At 42.4% G+C, this 21,145-nt stretch overlaps 1 protein-coding gene across 1 annotated transcript in view; it reads left to right on the forward strand.

Moving 5' to 3' along the window:
• LOC133008880 (polypeptide N-acetylgalactosaminyltransferase 18-like) overlaps positions 1–21,145 on the forward strand; it is a 103,308-nt gene that overhangs the window by 59,733 nt on the left and 22,430 nt on the right. Inside the window, exons 4-6 of the mRNA XM_061076248.1 lie at positions 8,554–8,740; positions 15,995–16,192; positions 16,966–17,080. Of these exons, the coding sequence (XP_060932231.1) occupies positions 8,554–8,740; positions 15,995–16,192; positions 16,966–17,080 (500 nt within the window). The remainder of the gene's footprint in view (positions 1–8,553; positions 8,741–15,994; positions 16,193–16,965; positions 17,081–21,145) is intronic.

A 21,145-nucleotide genomic window follows, 5' to 3' on the forward strand; every position in this document is an offset into this window, starting at 1 on the left:
GCAAGAAACAAGGGCAGAGTTTCAACGGATGGTCAAGTAGTGTCTTTTTACCAGGACTTTTCTGCAGAGATCGTTAAGCGGAGGCAACAATCTGCAGACGCGCGCAGAAGGCTCCGGGAAGCGGGGATCAAATACGCATTTGCGTATCCAGCTATAATTAAGGTTCTCCCTCCAAATGGAAAACTGATCTCCCTTCCCACAATGAAGGAAATCAACGACTACGTGAAGACACTCCCGACCTAGTGACTCTATCAATCCACCTGTAATCAGGGAAAGTACATCATCTGCCAAATAAGGACTTCTTATACAAATGAACAGAAAATGACTCGCACAATGGATAGTAAGTATTAGGCAAGATTAAGATAACTTCTGTTAATTTTAATTTAAACACACTTATACAAGGATATCTGTTTACTTGAGTTGATGTGTATTGCTATTATTTACATAGTCGTTGACATGCTGGCATTATGGTTAGGACATAATCCAGATGGAGAGACCCGACATGCTCTCTTTTTTTTTCTCTCTCTCTCACTTTGATTCACTCGCCCCCTCAGCTGTACCAGTATAGCTAGAGTACAACAAGGTTTTTGTTTTTTGTTTTCTAGGCTCCATTTTAGCCATGTTAGGTAGGTATTACCCAAGCCTCGGTTTGTTCTTGCTTGGATTGTTCAGGTGTTTTTTGTTTATGGTCCAGGCAGGATTTCAGATTGAAAGCATATCCAAATTATGTTATAATGTAAATGAGACTATGCAGCATGATATAATATTATATTATTTTGAATATTAAGTTTTGTACCTGGAATATTAAGGGCTCAAATAATGTTGTCAAAAGGAAAGCTGTTCTGAACTATCTTAAAAAGGAAAATGTCCAGGTTGCATTCCTCCAAGAAACCCATTTGAATGAGGAGGAGCACAAAAAATATCTCAGGGAATGGGTCGGACAGGTGTATTTTACATCTTATTCTACAAATAAAAGGGGAGCAATTATATTAGTTCACAGATTGTTACCATTTACAGCTAAAGATAGCTACAAAGATACAGATGGAAGGATAGTTCTAGTAAAAGGAGAACTATATGGAGAATCAGTACTGTTAGGAAATGTTTATGCTCCTAATGTCTATGACAAGGACTTTTTTGCCTTCCTACTCAGTAAAATTGTTGAAATGGACTGTACACATATGATAATTGGAGGCGACTTTAACTGTTATCTTTCCCCCTCTTTAGACAAAGACCCCCCCATAAAGATCAGTCAAAATCTGGCAGAGAATTACAAAATTTTCTTGAGATATTGAACTTGCTAGACGGTTGGAGATACATGAATCCTAATAACAAGAATTACACTTTTTATTCTCCGACTCATTTGTAATTTTCGCGAATTGACTATATATTTATATCTGGACACCTAGCCCATTTGGTGGAACAGTCTGACATTGGATCCATTGCCCTTTCAGACCATGCTTCTGTCACTTTGGAAATGCAACCTCTTAGGCCCACAGAGCGATCGTTCTCTTGGAAAATTAACTCATCACTGTTTCATGACGATAATTTTATTAAATTCTTGGAAACACAGACAGACCTCTATTAGGATGTAAACGACTGCAATGACTGTGATCCGGGACTGGTGTGGGAAGCTTATAAAGCTTATATGAGAGGCATGATTATATCATACTCTTGTAAGAAGAAAAAAGAGCGCACTCAGGAACAATCACGAATTGAGAATAAAATCAAAAAATTAGAGGAAGATTTTCATAGATCCAAATCCGATAGGGTGCTTAAAGAGTTAAAGGAGACAAGAATACTGCTGACTAATTTACTAACAAAGAAGGCTGAGTCTGATATTCTGTTTGCTAGACAAAGAATGTTTGAATTAGGAAATAAGCCAAATAAGTTCTTAGCTCGTCTTGCAAGAAACTCTCCCCAAAAAGCTTTTATTTCTGCAATATCTGATGAGGATCAAATTCGCCAGACAAATAATACAAAGATTAATGAATGTTTTCAGAGGTTTTATAAAACACTATACACCTCAGAACTGGACAATGATACACTTGCCGATAGCAATTTCTTAGATGGTTTACAGATACCTCAGCTAACAGATGAACGAGCTAAACTGCTAGAAGGACCTGTTACAATAACAGAAATTGATAATGCAATCTCCTCACTCCAGTCGGATAAAAGTCCAGGGGCTGATGGATTTTGTGTTCAGTTTTATAAAAAGATGAAAAGCAAAATTAACAAACTACTACAACGTGTGTTCAACAAATCTTTTGAAGAGGATGAACTCCCAAAATCTATGTCCTTAGCTCATATTATAGTTATCCCCAAAAAAGGGAAAGATCCAGAACTATGTGCCTCTTATCGCCCAATTAGCCTACTTGGGGTGGATGTAAAAATACTCTCAAAAATAGTAGCTAATCGACTAGAAAGAGTGGTGACTGATATAGTTAATGCAGACCAAACAGGGTTTGTGAGAGGCCGTATTTCATCAAACAACACAAGACGTTTAATTAATATTATTCACCATCTTAATTTTCATCAAACTCCAAGTGCTATAGTAACGATGGATGCAGAAAAAGCATTTGATCGTATTGAACGAAAATACATGTTTGAGGTGTTGAAAAAATTTGGCTTTCAATCAGATTTTGTTTGATGGGTACGGCTTCTATATAAAATACCCACTGCCTCAGTTTTAACAAATGGTCTAATTTCTGGCCAGTTTCAACTTAACAGAGGTACAGCTCAAGGGTCACCACTATCACCTCTGTTGTTTTCTTTAGCTATAGAGCCATTGGCAATTGCTGTCCGGCAAACCTCCAGTATCAAAGGAACGGTGATAGGAACAACACAGTACAAAATTCTGCTGTACGCGAATGATATCCTCCTGACATTGACAGACCCACAAAATTCAATACCCGCGCTAATCAAATGTGTGAAAGAGTTCGGTCGAATTTCTGGATACAAGATTAATTTTACAAAATCTGAAATCATGCCTATTGGTATTTCATATGAACATGAACCTGACTTTGTAAAACCTTTTCGCTGGGCACCAGATGGATTCACATATCTGGGGGTTAAAATAACACCAAAAATGTGTCAACTTTATGCTAAAAATGTTAACCCCATGGTAAAACACATTAAAGACAAGATGCTGAGCTGGAAGAAGCTTCCTATATCCTTTCTTGGCAGAATCAATCTTATTAAGATGACAATTCTGCCCAAAATTATGTACCCTCTATCTATGCTCTTCATATCTTTGAAGAGAAACAACATTAAAGATATAAATAAAGCTATCTCTGACTTTATATGGGCTGGCAGGAAGCCTAAAATTAAATTAGATATTTTACAATTGCCAAAAGAACAAGGGGGATGGGGCCTCCCCAACATTACATACTATACAACTTCAATGCAAGCCAGAATTATTTCAATATGGTCGACTGCTAAACCGAAGCCGCCATGGTTTGATATTGAAGCAACTTTCTCCAAACCGTACTCTCCTGTCAACTTACTTGACAAACGCAGGAGTGAATTACCAATTATGGCGAAAGACAATTATCTAATTAATAATGTGTGTAAAACTTGGAATTCTTTACGGAAATTATTCGAGACTAAACATAAATTGAGTTGTTTAACAACACTGACTGATAACCCTGAATTAACCAGGGGAGGCACTGGACCTAACTTTCAGAACTGGTATGAAGCAGGAATTTACCATAGTTATGACCTTTGGGATAGGGGAAAATTTAAAACATTCAAATCATTACAGGCTACATATAAATTACAAACAAAAGAATTTTACAAATACCTCCAGGTCAGACACTATGTGTATACTAAAATGGATACTCTCAGTCTTCCAGGTGACTTTAACTCACTAGAAAAGACTCTCTTAGATAGTCTTAAACAGGGTCATTTTGTCTCCAAATTTTACTCCAAATTGCAATATCTAAAAACAGACAGACTATCATCCCTACGGAAACTATGGGAGACCCAGATGAAAACAACGATAGAGAGTGAAATATGGGAGGAAATCTTACTTTTACCATCGAAAATATCCATATGTAACAGATTCAGAGAAATGCAATATAATATCCTACAAAATGTCTACATATCTCCTTATATGTATAGTAAATACACAGCCGGGGCCTCTCCAAACTGCCTAAAATGTAAAACTATTTTAGGGACAAGATTTCACTGCCTCTGGGAATGTGAAAAGATTCAACGGTTTTGGCAAAATGTATGCGATGAGGTTGGTGAGATAATTAAACAGAAAATACAGCCTAATCCAATATTATGTTTATTGGGTTATATTCCTGAATCACTAAGACCACATAAGAACACTGTACATTTTCTGCTTATGTTGGGCCGGAAGGCTGTTATGACCAAATGGGTAGGAGATGAACCTCCTTCAATATATCTATGGAAGTCTCTGATGTTAGATTATATTTCTCTGGAAAGACTAAGATTTCGTATCAACGGTCAGAATGACCTTTTTACAGCTAAGTTTGATAAAGTGGTGAGGTACCTGGGAGCTCAGACTGCAACTGCCTGAAATGTAAGACCTAATTAGGACTTTTGAGATCATTGCTGTAGATGTATTTTGGATTTTCTTCATATTTCATATAATCTGTATGTACTGTGCTGGACTGTTATAATTTCTGAAAATGTTCAATAAAAAGAATGTCCAAAAAGAAAAACAATAAATAAAAAAAACAATAAAAAAAATTAAAAAACAAAAACCAAAAAACACCTCTTTAGGATTACATGTTACTTTTCTGTTTCCCGCACATAATACCAGACTTGCTGTGTTTGGATCCAGTATTATTTCCTGTGAATATTTTAAGAAGTCAGCTCTGGTCTGTGGCTCTGGTTGTCGCAGTAAAACATCCACTTGAGACACAATCTGTAAAATCTCTGTCTCTGTCTCACTCAGAATGTCCTGTAGTCGACCTCTGACCTGTGACACAGTTGCTGTCACGTCCTCAAAGTTCCTCAGAGGACGGATCCTGAAGCTGGATGAGTGTGTAGATTCACTGAGTGGTGGCAGTGAGGAGTAGTTGTGTAAAAACTGGTTGTGATCCTCTGTGTCTGAGAGCTGCTTCAGTTCATGGTCTTTCCTCTTCAGCTCAGTGATCTCCTGCTCCAGTCTCTCCTGAAGCTCTCTGACTCGACTCACTTCAGTGTCCTGCTGGGATCTGATCTGCTGCTCCACATCAGAGCTTCTTTTCTCCAGCAAACGGATCATCTCAGTGAAGATCTCCTCACTGTCCTCCACTGCTTTATCAGCAGAGCCATTGACGGCCTCCTCCTCCGGTTGAAGCAGCTTCACGTCTTTCTCTGTGTCCTGGACTCTCTGCTGGATGGTTTGTCTCCTCAGCCCGAGCTCTCTCTGCCTCTCAGTCCTTTCTGCTGCAGCTGACACTGTGTCGTGGTCTTTATGTTCCTCCACAGAGCAGAGATAACAGATACACTGCTGATCAGTGCGGCAGAACATCTTCATCACCTCGTCGTGACGAGAGCAGATGTTCTCCTGGAGCTTCACCGAGGGCTCCACCAGCTTGTGCTTCTTAAATGCAGCTGACTGAAGATGATGCTGGAGGTGTTTTTCACAATCAGAGGCGAAACAATTCAAAGAGGACTTGAGAGCTTTCAGTTTTCTCCCAGTGCAGACATCACAGGCCACATCTTCAGGTCCAGCAAAGCAGTGATCAGCAGGAGCAGCTTGGAGTCCAGTCTTCTTCAGCTCCTCCACTAAATCAGCTAACATGGTGTTTTTCTCCAGGACAGACCTCGGTGTGAAGGTCTGTCCACACTGAGGACAGCTGTAGCTTCCTCTCTCCTCCTCTTTGTCCCAGTGGGTGTTAATACAGCTCTTACAGTAGCTGTGACCACAGACTGTAGTCACCGGATCCTTCAGTAGATCCACACAGATCCAACAGCAGAATCTTTCTCTGTTCAGTTGATTTTCTTGCTGCGCCATTTCAGCTGCTGGCAGAGACTGTAGAACAGATTCACTTCCTCTGAACATAAACAGATCTCTGCTCCTCCCCCTCTCGTTCACTTCCTCTTTTTTTTTTCCAACGTTTTAACACACTATTGAAAAGAGCAACAGTATGGTCGTACCTCTCCTCAGCAGTATTGTCAAACAGTTTAAAGGCGGCTGCCTTTTAACAGTTAGTTTAAAGGCCTTTAAACTAACTGTTAAAAGGCAGTTCATCAAAGTATAAAACATGTCACTTCCTGTAGCCAGCAGGTGGCGCTGTGATTGTAAGTCATTATTTCTTTGTAGATGTCATCAGGTCGCGAGTCTTGTCTTACACTCTAGTTTGGACTTGATTGTACCAAATATGCCAGAGATACAGAAGTTCGTGTTTTGATGGCGTGTAATCAAATTTTGAAGCCACACCACGGTCACACCGTGTGATGAAATCAAATATACTGAGGCAGTTTATATCTCCATCTTGTTGACATGATATTCCCAGAAGTTGGAGTTGATCTGATGAAATCCAAAAGACAAGTTCAACAGAGTAAAATTGTAGAAAATGGCCCAAAAAAATCCAAAATGGCGGGCTTCCTGTTTGGTCTTCAACAGGGGGTTCGCGGAGGTACTGCAGGGGGGTCGCGAAACCTTTGGTTGATTAGACATTTTTAAAATTTGTTTATAATTTTTTATTTATTTTTGAACCAATTTTTTTCCCAAAAATTTAAATGTCTTTAAATAAAAAACATAAATAAATGAACCCGTGTAATATTTGAATAGCTTAGTATTGAATGCACAATAACAGGGTAGCTATGTTTATACATGGCTCTAGTCTCAGTTTAATATAAACGTGAATGTGTGCATGCATGTATGAAATCATCCATGAAGAAAAACAGGAGTGACACTAAAAAACACAAACGCACAACATATCTGAGCATAATCAGAACAATGTGCATGTGAGCACTACGATTTTCTGCCATATCATTTTTATAACAACCCTTTAGATCTCTTTTCTGTTTTCTTATCATCTTACTGTTCTTATTAAGCTGGAGATGTTGGTGAGTCAGTGAATCACATGGTGAGCGTCTCGTTCCAGCTCTTTGAAATCTCATTAACTATTGGATTGATTGTTGACTGTGGCAGTTCTGGGTGACACATTTCTGCAGAGAGCAACAAAACAAACTTTTCACTCGGTGTATTGTGATTTCTCTCATGGAAAACACCTTCATTTGGTTCATATCACACCAGAAATGAACAAGAGGCTCATATTGAAACTTTTACCTCACACAAGCAGGTTTTCTGTTGGTTTGTCTGTTGTTTGGCAGGATCGCACAAAACCTGGTGGACGGATTTCCACAAAACTCAATGGACCAAATAACGTTTCATACGTGTGTCGTCCTGAGGTGTTTGAAATGTTGGTTCATTGTGAAACTGAGGCAGGACACATGAGACTGTTGCTGCTATTATCCAAATGTGAAAGACGTTCACTAAAACCCTGTTTATCACACTAGAGGAAAGAAAGACTTAATTTATCTTCTTTATGAGAAAAACCTGCGTCACACAGACTTTCAGAGGTTAAATCCGTCAGAGCTTTTAGTTAGAGGGCAAACTGGTGTGATGCATTATAAAGCACTGATGTCTAGGAGTCAAACAGGATTCAAACTACCACACTAATTACACGTGATAAATAAACACCTCATTCCAAAATCGCTGCAGTGGCTGAATTATCAGTGTTCCCTCATCTTAGAGAAAGCTTCTCAAAAGGCTTTGGGACCCGGCTGCAGAGATTCGATCCCATCAGCCTCAGGATGGAGGTGGAGCTCTGCTGATGAGAACCAGTCTGCTGCTGGCAGAGCTCCAGTTCCTCCCGGGGGGTGTGAGCTGGGACTCAAGTGCAGACCAGTCAAGTTCTTCCACTGGGACCATTTAGATTTGTGGAGTCTCTGTCGTGTTGAAACACTGAGTTGGGAACACGTTGTTTCCTTCCTCAACAAGGTTATTGTTTTATTTTATTACAATTTGGGAACAAAATTGACTTTAGGTAAACTTTGCTGAACTTTACTTTCCTTTCGCTGAATAATCCTGCTCGTCCTCGTTCTGCCTCCTTTGTGCTGCACCTCAGCACTTTAACTCAGCCCCCCCCCCCTCCTCCTTCTGGTCGTGGTATTTGGTTTTATGTAAATTCAGCATTTTTTATGCATTCAATATGAGCTTATGTGCATTCCATTGTGTTTCCACGGCTCCATGAAATGTAAATGTGTATTGTTGTTGCAGATAACACCTGAACGAGTATCAGCACTCAAGTGAAATGTGTCGGTTAATTGTTTTAAGTCAGAGACACACACACACACACACACACACACAAACACACACACACACACACACACACACACACACACACACACATACTGTCCGGTGCGATGAGGGAGTTGCTGTGCGCTTTGTTGATAAGACCAATACTCAACAAGCTTCACTGAGTTTGCTTTAACTTTTGTGTGTCTCTGTGTGTGTATCTGTGTGTGTCTCTGTGTCTCTGTGTGTGTGTGTGTGTGTCTGTGTGTGTGTGCGCTCTCCCCCCCCAGTGGAGCTGAAGGAGCACCTGCAGACGTTTGTGGACGAGACCAACACACAGCACGGCCCAGACTTCATCAAGGTGGTCCACCATGACAAGCAGGAGGGGCTGATCCGCTCCAGGGTCCGGGGCTGGAGGGCCGCCTCCGCCCCCGTGGTCGCTCTGTTCGACGCACACGTGGAGTTCAACATCGGCTGGTGAGAACACACACTTTGTGTTTTTAAATGAGCCTCAGGAGTTTGTGAAGTAGTAGAAACGACAAGTGAGCTCGACAGGTGAAGCCACAGAGTCTTCACCGATCTGTACAGCAAAAGAAAAATGTGAACTACAGAAAATACAGCCTTTAGATTATAAGTGATATTCATAAGGGCGGCTGTGGCTGAGGGGTAGAGTGGTCGTCCTCCAACCTGAAGGTCGGCGGTTCGATCCCCAGTCTGAACCATCTGCATGCCGAAGTGTCCTTGGGCAAGATGCTGAACCCTGAATGGCCCCCCATAGAATAACTAAGTGCTGCAAATAGATGCACTGTATGAATGTGTGTATGAATGGGTGAATGTGAAACTGTACTGTAAAGCGCTTTGAGTGGTCTTCATCAGACTAGAAAAGCGCTATATAAATACAAATCCATTTACCAAATCCATTTATAAGCTGTTTTCAGACAGAACTCTGGAAAACGTCTTTAGACAATCTGGACGTTTTCCAGATTTTGCCGTTCACATATGAAGAAGGAGGAGGAGATCATCCGGCTTCGAAAGCTTTGTCTTTCTTTTTGTTTGCAGCCCGGTGAGAGAAGAGGCTATTTTTGGCGTCTTCTATGGCTCCTCTTTTTCATCCTGAGATATTTTATTCTACAGTATCTGTCACGTCATCAACACGCCCACTCGCTCTCACTCTTCTCAGGGAAAAGGTTCAGGCTTCACCTCTCAGCAGGCTCTCCTCCACGCAGCCCTGTGAACCTCTGACAGATCAAGTGTTGATTGCTTTTCCGTGGACTCTGTTTCTTCGAAGCTCATTAGACTCTGGATCTCTGTGGTAATCCAGAGAAAGTTAGATTGTCTCACCTGCAATCAGTCCAGATGTGATTAAACCAGACACCAAGAAGTAATTTGGGCAAATAGAGAGAATCCATGACTTAATTAGGAGGCCAATGAAAGCTGTGGGCGGCTGCAGGAGAATGTCACATTAATTATTCCCTGTCCTTTGTAGCTGTAACCAACTCTGACACTTTGTCCCGGTGCCGCGACGATGAAGCCAGAGAAGAGAAGTGAGAGAAGAATGAAAAGCTGAATCCCGGCCTTCAAAGCCGGCAGATTGAATTTCCTCGAAACAACAGTTTATCGGGGAAAGCAGCAGAAAGGAACTTTGAATGACAGGAAGCAATCTATTCATGAGCCGGGGAATGACGGGATTATTCTATTTCCTCCCTGTGTGTTGGATCTGTTGAGGAGCGGTGGAGCTGTGTCCCGTTTCCACACCGGTGCAAACCTTCAGCTGCAGAGGAAGAGGCAGCGGTAACATGTTTATTAATATTTTGGGTCATAGAGTGAGTCGGTCGTGGGAGCAGCTGGAACAGAAGTGATTTATATTCAGGCTGTGTGTGTTTCAAAGGGAAGCAGAGACTCAGGTTGTTGTGGTCCAGAAAATCTTAATTAAAGCTGTGGTTATTGTCTGTGACGCTGAGACAGAGACGACCTTGTGTCCAAGTGTTTGTGGAGACATCTGGACTTTTTTATAACAGCATGAACATCCTAGAATTCTGATTTTAATCGTTTTATCTTTGTATCTGCAGATGAGAGACGTGAAGTAGCTTTATGAATAAATACCATGAGGATATTTGTCTTTTGTGATAAAGTGTTGTGGACTTTGACCCTGATATTAACGTCTGTCCTGAGGGATCTGATCCCAAGTGTTCAGGACTAAGTTCACTTTTAACGCACCCCAATGCTTCCTGAGATCCGATCGCTGAGACCACATTGGTCTGGGACGCTTGTTGCCATCTTTTTGTTGTGTGAACGCAACACACACACACAAATATTGGAATGTGGCACGTCTTTCTAAACAACATAAAATTGGTCTTCAAAAACACAGATGATGTGATCATACATGATTATTTGCACATACAGCGAGGAAGTGAGATCCGATCACAAGTTGTTACGTTCGAGTTGCATTTTAAAACCTGGTGTGAGCTTGTTAGTCTCAGGATGGACGTTTATAACCGGTCTGACCAGGTTTGAACTGGAGAGTTGACAACACAGGACATCTCCTCAGTAAAGGACAGATGAAGGTTGACTGCACAATAGTTTTATGGTCTTTTTTTTTTGTCTGTATAGCATGATTATTATTTTTTTATGACTCAGCAGGATCATTATAGCTGCCATTTAAAGTTCAAACAGCAGGATGGTCACACTTACGAAGGCAGAGAAAAGAAGTGAAAGTTCAATGTTGTCCTGGAGTCAGATTCTGACACATATAGAATATCATCATCAACAACAACATGTAACATCCTGTTTCTGTATCAGAATCAGAATCAGAATTATTTTTTTGTATATTTGCATATATTGGAAATTACCATGGAGGGGTTGGTGCACTGTACATAGAACAAAACAACAATATATACAGTAAGACAATATATACATTAAGAGCTGGAAACACGCCTGTCTAAACGGTTTCAGAGCTAAATGTGGACGGACTATTTGGACACACCCCCATGAGGATGATAACGTTTTCAACATAATCAGAACTTTGTGAATATCTGAGGCGTCGGCGACTCCCTCTGCTCCACAGTTGTGATATTTGCCTGAAGTCTGCAGACGTACTGTCTTAAATGAAAGAGCCAGATTCCTGTTTGATTGGAGGTGGCAGGCGAATCTGTGATGAGACCTTCAGAGACGCTCCAGGAGCTCCTGGAAGAAAGAGCCGACTGATCCGGTTTGAATTAGAGTCATGAGAATTTCCAAGCTAAAGAGCGAAGGAGGAGCACAACAGACGAGGGAGGATTCAGAACTCGATTCTGAAGGAGACGACTCAGGACGACCTTTGTTCCCAGAGATAGATTCACCTGTAGACGGGTTTATAAATAACAGGGCTGGTGCACACATGACAGATTGTAGATGCTTGTACCGGAGTGAATTGTGTGTTCTTCATGATCCCACTGGCTGCTCACAACCGCATTTTACTTTAAATTTTGACTTGCTTGGTTTCAAAATTGACTGATTTGATTTTAGTGATCAAACGTGAAGGACGTCCTTCCTGTTTTTAAAGCTGGCACTTTATGTTTACGTGACTTTTTCCTCCTTCTATGATCCTGATAAAAAAACGTTTCTGCTTTTTCTTGCATTCATTTCCATTTTAATGAGGAACATTTTTCCATTTGCTTGAAACAACTCTCACCTCTGACCTTTAAAGAAACGGAGTTAATAGCAACTTCGCGATCCGTGGTGTTGACACGCAGCGGAAATATTTCCTACTGAATCCATTAAATAGAGTAAGTAATGGGTGTAGTGGTTAATTACTGACCTCATTAGGAGAGCGGGTCCTGGTTAATCCATCACGGCACTGAGGCAGCTGCGGCTCCCGACACGTGATCCTCCGAACCCCATTAACTTCTCCGACAGGAATCAAGTGCTGTTTTCTTTTTATACAAAACTTCAATGTCAGTGTGTCTGAGCTGTGACACTTCACCTCCTGAAGGTCCGCCCGCTGGAACTCCTGGATCCAGCAGCAGGGATGTGCGTGTCTGTTAATCATCCTGACAGGCTGAAGAATATCACACACTCAGGCTTGGATGAGGACACACAAACACACAGACACACACCTACACACAAACACAACCGCTGCTTGTCGTGTGCATCTGTTGTTCTCACAGTGTGCGTGTCTGCTCTGTGTCTTCTTTGTGGATTTCTGGTGTGATTTCTGTATTACCACAAATAAAAGTTTGGCAACTAAACACCAGGATTCTCCGGGATTTGAAGCCGTGGATCTTCTCGTTCTGCATTAACTATAACAACCTTGTTTAAAACAATATTCTACAGAGTGAAATTGACACTGTGGTTAAAAAAACATTTAGAAGAAGCAAACGTAACAAGTCTAACCTCAACGTAACCACAATTCACATTTTACCCCTAGTCTTAATCAGAACCTCAGTAACAACATTTTGCCTAATTCAAACCTGGCTCTAGCCCACACACACACACACACACACACACACACACACACACACACACACACACACTCACACACACACTCACAATGCCTTGGCTGGAATCCAGAATAACATTTGTTGCTGCTGTGTTCCAGATTCAACTCGAAACGGTTTTTCACCCCCCTACTCCTCCACCCACTCCTCTCTCTCTCTCACTCACTCACTCTCTCACTCACACACACACACACACACACACACACACACACACACACACACCTCCCACAGATTTCCACAGAGGCGGCATTCGTCTGTGACTAATGAAATCATTCGCAGAGAGACAATAGAACTCAGCTGGAGGTGAATGTTATATAGTTTGTCCACTTTCTCTTCAACTGCTCACATTTCAATCCAATCCTGTTTCTTTTTCTCTGCCTGCTGATAAGTGCCACGATGAGCTGCCTCTGTCAACTATGTGATTCCACACGCTCTAATCAGAAGAAGTGGATAACCTACATACGTCTCAATCCCCTTCTCTCTCTTTGTCTTCCTCCTCAAACACCTTCCTCTGAATCCTGCTCGCTCCTTCCTCAGCTCTGAATCCCACCCACCCTGTCACATATTGTACATATATATATATAAATGTATATATTCTGTTAGACGTACAGAAAATTGCTGTATAATTACCAACAAAGCCGCTACTGCTTATCTGCATAATCGTGCTCTGACTTATCTGCAACGCCGGCTATTTTAAAACACAGGCAATTACAGACAGTTTTCTGTTCCAGTGATTTCCTGACTGTATAATCACAATAATCCTCTGCAGCTCCTGAACATGAGCTCGACCAGTCGTCATCTGCATGTACACGAAGAACATCAGAGGACGAGTTGAGCCCTTTGTCTCCTGCTGACATGACAACAGCAGTGTGAATGAGGACAGAAGCAAACCCAGACACAAACACAAAAGATGAATGCAAAAGCAACAACAACACAACTACAAAAGCCAAAACACAAATCTGAGGCTCGTCTATTTGAGTGTTACGGTGTTTGTATGCTCGGAGCACCTTTACCGTATCACCTCACGTAGACGAGCATAAACATTTAATCGGCGATGTTTATATGATATATACAACAATATTAATTTATCAAGGTCAAGTTTTCATGTGTTTTAAATCTAAATTTAAACTCAGTATAACTTGAGTCACGTGATTTTCCCTCTGATATATATCAGAAAAAAGTAGTTTCATTGACTAAATTAGCAATTTAATTTCTAAATCAAATAAATAACCTTTTGCTCTTTCACATATAGTTAATTGTAGAAACATATACGTTTTTGAAACAAGACTCTTGAGGCCACCGTGGTTTCTTCGGCTCGCTTAGAACATAGACTGAGAATGAAGACGTTCACCTTCGGTCTAATCTTCGTATTCCTCTGCGGGGGGGGAAACTTTATTCCAGGTCGATATGAATTGTGAGCTGTGAAAACTTCACCTTGACTGGCTCCTTTGATGTGGAGGTCTCACTAATTGGTTTCCTACTGGATTCTCTCCCACTAACTAGATTTGGAGGCTTCCTGTGTTTTCACGTCGTTTCCATGTTGATGTGAAGTGAGGAAAGGGAGTCGAGGTTTACCCGCTAACGAACAAGCAGTCTGCAGAATAAACGAGTTCCTCCTGCTCTCTGGATTTATTATCACACGACTCTGCAGGGCTGAGCTAATGAAACATGAACAGGATGTGAGGGAAGGTTCCTCGTTTGTGTGGAAACAGTTGTGGGCAGTTTGTCCCTCAAGGCTTCCATAGCAAAGATGTTATTCATCTTTCTCAGTTTGAAGCAGATAAGAAGTTGTTTCCTGAACATTCTCTTATCGACTTCATCGACCACACATGGGATTATTCTTTCTCCATCAGAGAAACCTCCCGGACTGAGTGAAGTCTGATATCCAGGTTCTCGTCCTCTCCTGTTTGGACCCTGGAGTTCCTTCACTTCCCTTCCTGTGAAATCTAAAACCTCGGGAATAGTTTACAAGGCGGAGATCTCTTCAGGATGCTTCTTCTGATTCTGGCTCCTCTCAGAGCCTCGGTCATTGATTCAGCTCCAGCCTCACTGCTCCCTGGTGGATTGACCTTCTTAATCCAGACAGGGCTGAGGATCCACTCCTCCGCTTCCAGCCTCTACTGACAACTACTCTCTCCTTTCTCTTCCTCCTCTTTTAGTTTCAGTTTTTGCTCGGGATTTAGATGAAAGGGATTTGATCTCAGCCGAGCGTCATACTAACCTTTAGTGCTGGTGAGAAGCAGAAGTTGTAGAAGTTATTGTTGCATTCAAGCTGATTTACTTTTCGTTGATTTCCCAGAGAATAATTCACGCTTAGAGGATTGATATTCACGTGTGTGTGATTCGGTGCAGCTTGATTTGATTTAAGAGACGTGGAGGATGAAGTCTTTACTCTCATGTTTGTTCTCCACCTGCAGGTTGGTGTTTAAATGCTCGAGCTTGTCTTTTCTTTCACTGAATGCATCTGTCGCCTGCTGCTGGATACAGAACAGACAGACTCGGGGTTTGACTCTGAATTAAACGCGTTGCTTCCACAAAGACTCAAACGTCCTCCGGGTTCGGGACAGATGAGAAACGGCTCCAATGCACTGAAGCAAATGTCGTCTCACACCCTGAGCTGCTGTGACTCGAGTTGTAATCCGGCACAGAAACACATTTTCTAGTCAAACTAATTACTTTATTATGGACGGGTTTTAAAATAACTGCCCAAAAGCTGGAGGATGTTTTTTTTTATTTTGCTTTGAACGTTCACAAAACAAAAAACTATGCCTGCTAACCCGTTGCCATGGTTACATTCACTTCCCATCCATGCTCAGATGTGTTAAATCTCCAACTGGGTGATTTTTCCCTTCTGCTGCAATCATTGTAATGAATGTAGATCTTAATAAATCACGATGAGGAAAAACCAATCTCCTCCAGCTTCCTCATCTGAGTGATGTCGAACTCGTCAGATGTGTTGCTAAGGAACAACACAAGTTTAGTGATATGAAAATTAAGTTTTTGGGGCTCGAGGAAAAGTTTCCACCATCGTATTTAAACAGCAAACTACAAGGAGACACTGTTGTTCATGGAGACTTTTTAAATTATAGAATTTAAACTCAAAGAAGAACAGGTCTTGCTGTAGCTTAATATATTAATTACAAATATGTGGTGTAATATATATAAATGTTTAATGTTATAATGATTATTCCTTTAGTGTATTCTCTATTGCTGTGTTTTTGCTCTGGAGTGATTCTGATCCTCTGTGCTCCTGCAGGGCCGAGCCCATCCTCCAGCGGATCAAGGAGGATCGAACCCGCGTGGTTTCTCCCTCGTTCGACAACATCAAGTACGACACCTTCGAGATCGAGGAGTACCCGCTGTCCGCCCAGGGCTTCGACTGGGAGCTGTGGTGTCGCTACCTCAACCCGCCCAAGTCCTGGTGGACGCAACGCAACCAGACGGCGCCGATCAGGTGACCACAGGGAGGAGGGAGGGGCTTATCCTCAGTTATCATGAAACACCAGGGAACTATCAGTGCAATATTAATTGTTAATCATTTGCCTTAAAGCACATTGAAGTAGGTTTGATAATATCTCTTACTAAGCTCATTATTTCTTCATTTAGAACCATTAAAAACACAGTTCCAATGTGCTTTATTATATATAAAATTAAAGTAAATAAAAAGACGGATGTAAACAAGAGAGGGAAAAAAAAGAAATTTGCAGACTCGACAATATTTCCAAGAGCTTGTTGTGATTCCCAGAGAGAAAATCAATGATGCAGATTTGTACAAACGCTGCTCAATACTGAACCGGAGGAAGATGAATTGCCCCAATTATTATTCTTTCTTTTGAATCTTATTTTTGTCAAGTGTAATAAGTCACTGGTTGTGTTCCCTCCTGTTGATTGGGTTTGATGTTGAGGGAGGAAGCTTTCCTCTCTCTCCCCTGGATTCCCTCCACACGTCCTGTTGTGTTGTGTTGTGTGAGGCAGCGTGTTGACAGCGGGATCATTTGTTAGTCTAATGTATACTGCAGGGTTTTCATGAAAGTCTAATGCGTATGTTTACAGCATCAAATGTGCAGCTCACTTGAAAATAGATCTCCGGGGGCTTGGTTCCGCAGCATGGGGCTAATCGTGGGTTAGAACTCTGCTCGTGTTTGTGTCGAACATTGTTTTGCATTTAAACTCGTGAGCGATTTGCATCTTGTTCCGTACAGAACATTTTTTCCTCTGCTATTTTAGGAGCCCAGCTCTGATTGGCTGCTTCGTGGTGGACAGGAAGTACTTTGAGGAGATCGGCCTGCTCGATGAGGGCATGGAAATTTACGGCGGAGAAAACGTGGAGCTCGGCATCAGGGTGAGTGGGCGTGAGAGACTAAGTTCTTATTAACCAGCAGCAACCTCGTGCAAACGTTTCTACATGTTCCTGCCCCCCCACCCGACCCCCCTCCCAGCATGCAGTGCTTCACGTGTGCACAGTGTGGTGCGTGTCCTGTGAAGCTCAGAGACCGAAGCAGCAGAGATGAAGAACGACCTTTACTTTGACAGAATGGGGTCTTCCTCACTCAGTCACATGACTCATGTGCTCTGACTCAAGCAGACTGAGCAGATTACTGAGGCTGTGACAAATTACAGATAACATTGTGAGTCAATATAATGAGGTTAGATTCAACTACATACATTTATTATAACGACTCTTATAACTTGATCTTATCTCAATCTGCCTTTGGCCAGAGTCTCCAGAGAAAACTCAGACAGACACAGAAGCAACATGCTGTTAAAGGTAGGTATGTATATGAGCGGCTGAGCTCGGTGGAAATAACTCTCAGGAGTACTTGGAGATTCAGGTGGAAGAGGGAATTTTTATTATTCCCAAATGTAAGGCCGACAAGGCAGAATTATCTAAAGTAAATATGAATAAAACAAAAGAGCGAAAAAACAAACACTTCGAAATAAGAAAATAAATAGGCACATTGGCCCAAACAAATAATTACAATAACAATATACTGTTAAGAAAACACTTCTTGGGAGAGCTCTCAGACTCACGTCTTCCCATGTCCAACCCTTTCCTGACTCAATGAACAGCCCGGCTTAAATGGGACCTAACCACGCCCCTTACAATTGGAACAATCCAATATAACATTATACACAGGGGTCCCAGGTAAGGCCATCCAGAGCTTTAACAGCTTATACAATAAAACTTCATATGGCTGGAAACATAACCGGCAACATATTTACAAAGCAATTGCACCAAAAAGGCTACTAATAATAGAACAGATTGAAACAAAATTGGAACACCGCGGGTTCACTTCCGGTTACCCCGGAAGTGGAGCGTCTATTTACACCCGCATCACGGACTGCTCGCCTTACACAAAAGACAAGAGACCCAGTGCTGCCAATACAGTTAAATATATCAAAATGAATGCATATACTATATGAAAGTGTGTGCAGAAGTGGATTTATCCGTGATTAAACCTGCTCGGGAATCTTTGCTCAGCCTCTGCAACGATCTCACCTCAGAACCCGCCCCCCCGAGGCCAGAGGCGTCTCTGCAGCAGCTCCGTCCTCGTGGGACAGATTTGCAGCCTCGGCTGTTGGAACAGCTTTGAGACTCGACAGACGCTGGAGAACAGCCGAGAGAAAGTGCTGACTCGGGCTCGGGCATGGAGTGATGTACGGTCACTGACACACGGGTTGGATGATCAGCTCCGGGCCTGGCTGGTGCTGGTGCTGGTGCTGATGCTGGTGATGATGCTGGTGATGATGCTGGTGATGATGCTGGTGATGATGCTGGTGATGATGTTGGTGATGATGCTGGTGATGATGCTGGTGATGATGCTGGTGATGATGCTGGTGATGATGTTGGTGATGATGCTGGTGATGATGCTGGTGATGATGCTGGTGATGAAGAACACATCTCACCATGAAGAACACATCTCACCAGGAAGAACTCACGCTTCTCTCAGGCTGCAGCACGTCGGCTCCAAGTTTCGTGGACAGCTGTGAGCGATGGATGATGGCGCAGCTTAAAGAGGAGATTGATGGGTTATTATTGTTGTGTGGCCTCACTGTCATTATCTCTCACTCCAGTGGTGAGGCGCTGACAGCTGGTGCCGCCTCCTTCATTTTACCTTTATTCCCTCCGTCTTACCTGTTACAATAAATGGAAATTCACACTAACAGCCGAAGATATGAAGGAGATGTTCATGGAGCCTAGGACGATAAAAGAATGAATCTAGCATTGAGCTCATGAGGATCTGAACCACCAGAGATTATTTTAACCTCCAGGAATGTGATGCCCCCCCGTTCCTCCGTCTTCATGACGCACTTAGCCCCCCCCACAGTGTGTGAGGCTCGGTCTGCAGTGGAGGGTTAATGAGCAGGTCTCTGCAGGAGCCTCAGACTCACACTGGGAATGATGGAGCACGAAATATTCTCTTTAAAAATGGCTTTCACCTCAAATCATAAACATAATGTGATGTCATGAATATAAATCACCACATCGGCCCGAGGTTTAAAGCGTCCTGTTGTTTCCGCGCCTTTCGGGTCAGTGGCAGCATCGTGTCTTTCCCTGACTTCCTCCTCGTGGCGCCTGAATTAACCTCCTCAGTGAACGTCACAGGACGATGACGGTTTTATCCCGAGCTCCTCGATGCTCTGCAGAAGCTGCTCTCTATTCTCCGGCTCCTTCGTTCTACTGCAGCTTCCAGTGCAGAGACAAATCGCTCAAACACCTTTTGACTTCACCTCATCTTCAGCTCCTCTCTGCAGCCAGGACGACAAACGCTGAACTGGAATAAAGTCGTTTCAGCCGAGAGGAACTTCAGTCTCCTACAGCAGGAAGTGTCTTCACCTTTCTAAGTATCTGCCTTTTAAAGGTTGAAAGGCAAAAGAAAATTATTAGCAGCAATGTCAAAAGTATTGATATTTCCTTTTGCAGAGGTGGGAAGTACAAATACTTATTTTTCAGGTTTCTGTTCTTTTTCTGACGCCATTTTCCTGCCATTTTCAAAACAGGCTCGTTGGGGAATAATCTGTACTTTTTTCATTTTACATAATCAAACCCCACCTTCCCAACATCTGGATAGATTTAAACCTCAATGGAGAATAACACAGAAAAGATTAATCCTTGTTGTAGATACACAACTCACTTCCTCACATACTGCAGCTGATCTGGAGATTGTCAGGAGATTATTCAGCTGCAGGTCTGAGATCAGTTTCATGACAGGAACGACCTTCAGAGGGTCACTTTTTATTGTGAGTACATTTTAGAGTCTGTTCATTTGCTTGATTGCAGAGGTTGATTCAGTACATATACTTTTACTTGAGTCACTTTTAACACAAGTATCTGTACGTACGTCAGCTTGAGTAAAGAATGTGGGAATGCTCCACAGGACACCACGAGTCATCAGAGCAAGACGCACATAAACACATCATCGTTGTCAGGTTTACTTTCACACCACATTAACTAGAAGCACACGATGAGGGAAAGTCAATATTTCCACTTACTCGCAGCCGGCTCCGTAAAACGCTTTTATTTCAGATCAATGATTATGTAAATCAGCCGTGATGCTTTGACAGAATCAGTTCCGCACACGTCTCCAGGGCTTCGCTCTTCTTCTACCTCGTTCTTCACGTGAGTTCAACCCGAGGTTCGAGCCAGAAAACGCTCGGCCGTCTCTCTCTTTTTCTATTTCCGTCCCACCAAACGCAGACGCCTTTTCTTATCAGCCAGGATTTGTCTTTTTTTCTCCTGCGTATCTCCGGCCTGCACACTCCTGCCGGGATGGAGCTCGCTTCATGTGCGCGTGGAATAATATTCTGCATATTTAATGCTCGTTGTCTCACGCCGGTCATCCCACGCCGCAATTTATAATTCACAACTTCATCTGTTGTCGCCTCGCGGTTTTTCTCGTTAAAACTTTTGAAAGAAGCGAAGATTTGTTCCACGTTAGAGCGAAGACGACAGAGGGAAAGACAATGAGGAGTGTAAATGGGATTGGTTTAGTCTGGGTGACACACACACACACACAGACACACACAGACTCACACACAGACTCACACACACACACACACACACACAGACACACACACACAGACAGACTCACACACACACGGGCATCTGCAACTTTTCAGAATCTGTCGGAACATGACCCTGATTTATCCGTTGGGAGAATGATTTTTATTTAAAGAAGAGAAAAGGCTTTTGGAAAAGGACGAGTCAGGAGGACTGAGAGAAGCAGTTGTTCTCTCCTCCTGTGTTTCGCTTTCCTTTATCTTCCCTCTGTTCTTCCCACTTTATCTCCATCCTCCTTTATCCCTTTACCTTCTCTCCGCGCCGTGTTTCACACTCTTTCTAAATCTCTCCTCTTTGTCTTCCCTTTCCATTTGTCCTCCGCTCGCTCTCTATCTCGCTCCGCAC

This window comes from Limanda limanda, chromosome 8 (genome assembly GCF_963576545.1).
Source record: "Limanda limanda chromosome 8, fLimLim1.1, whole genome shotgun sequence".
NCBI lineage: Eukaryota > Metazoa > Chordata > Actinopteri > Pleuronectiformes > Pleuronectidae > Limanda > Limanda limanda.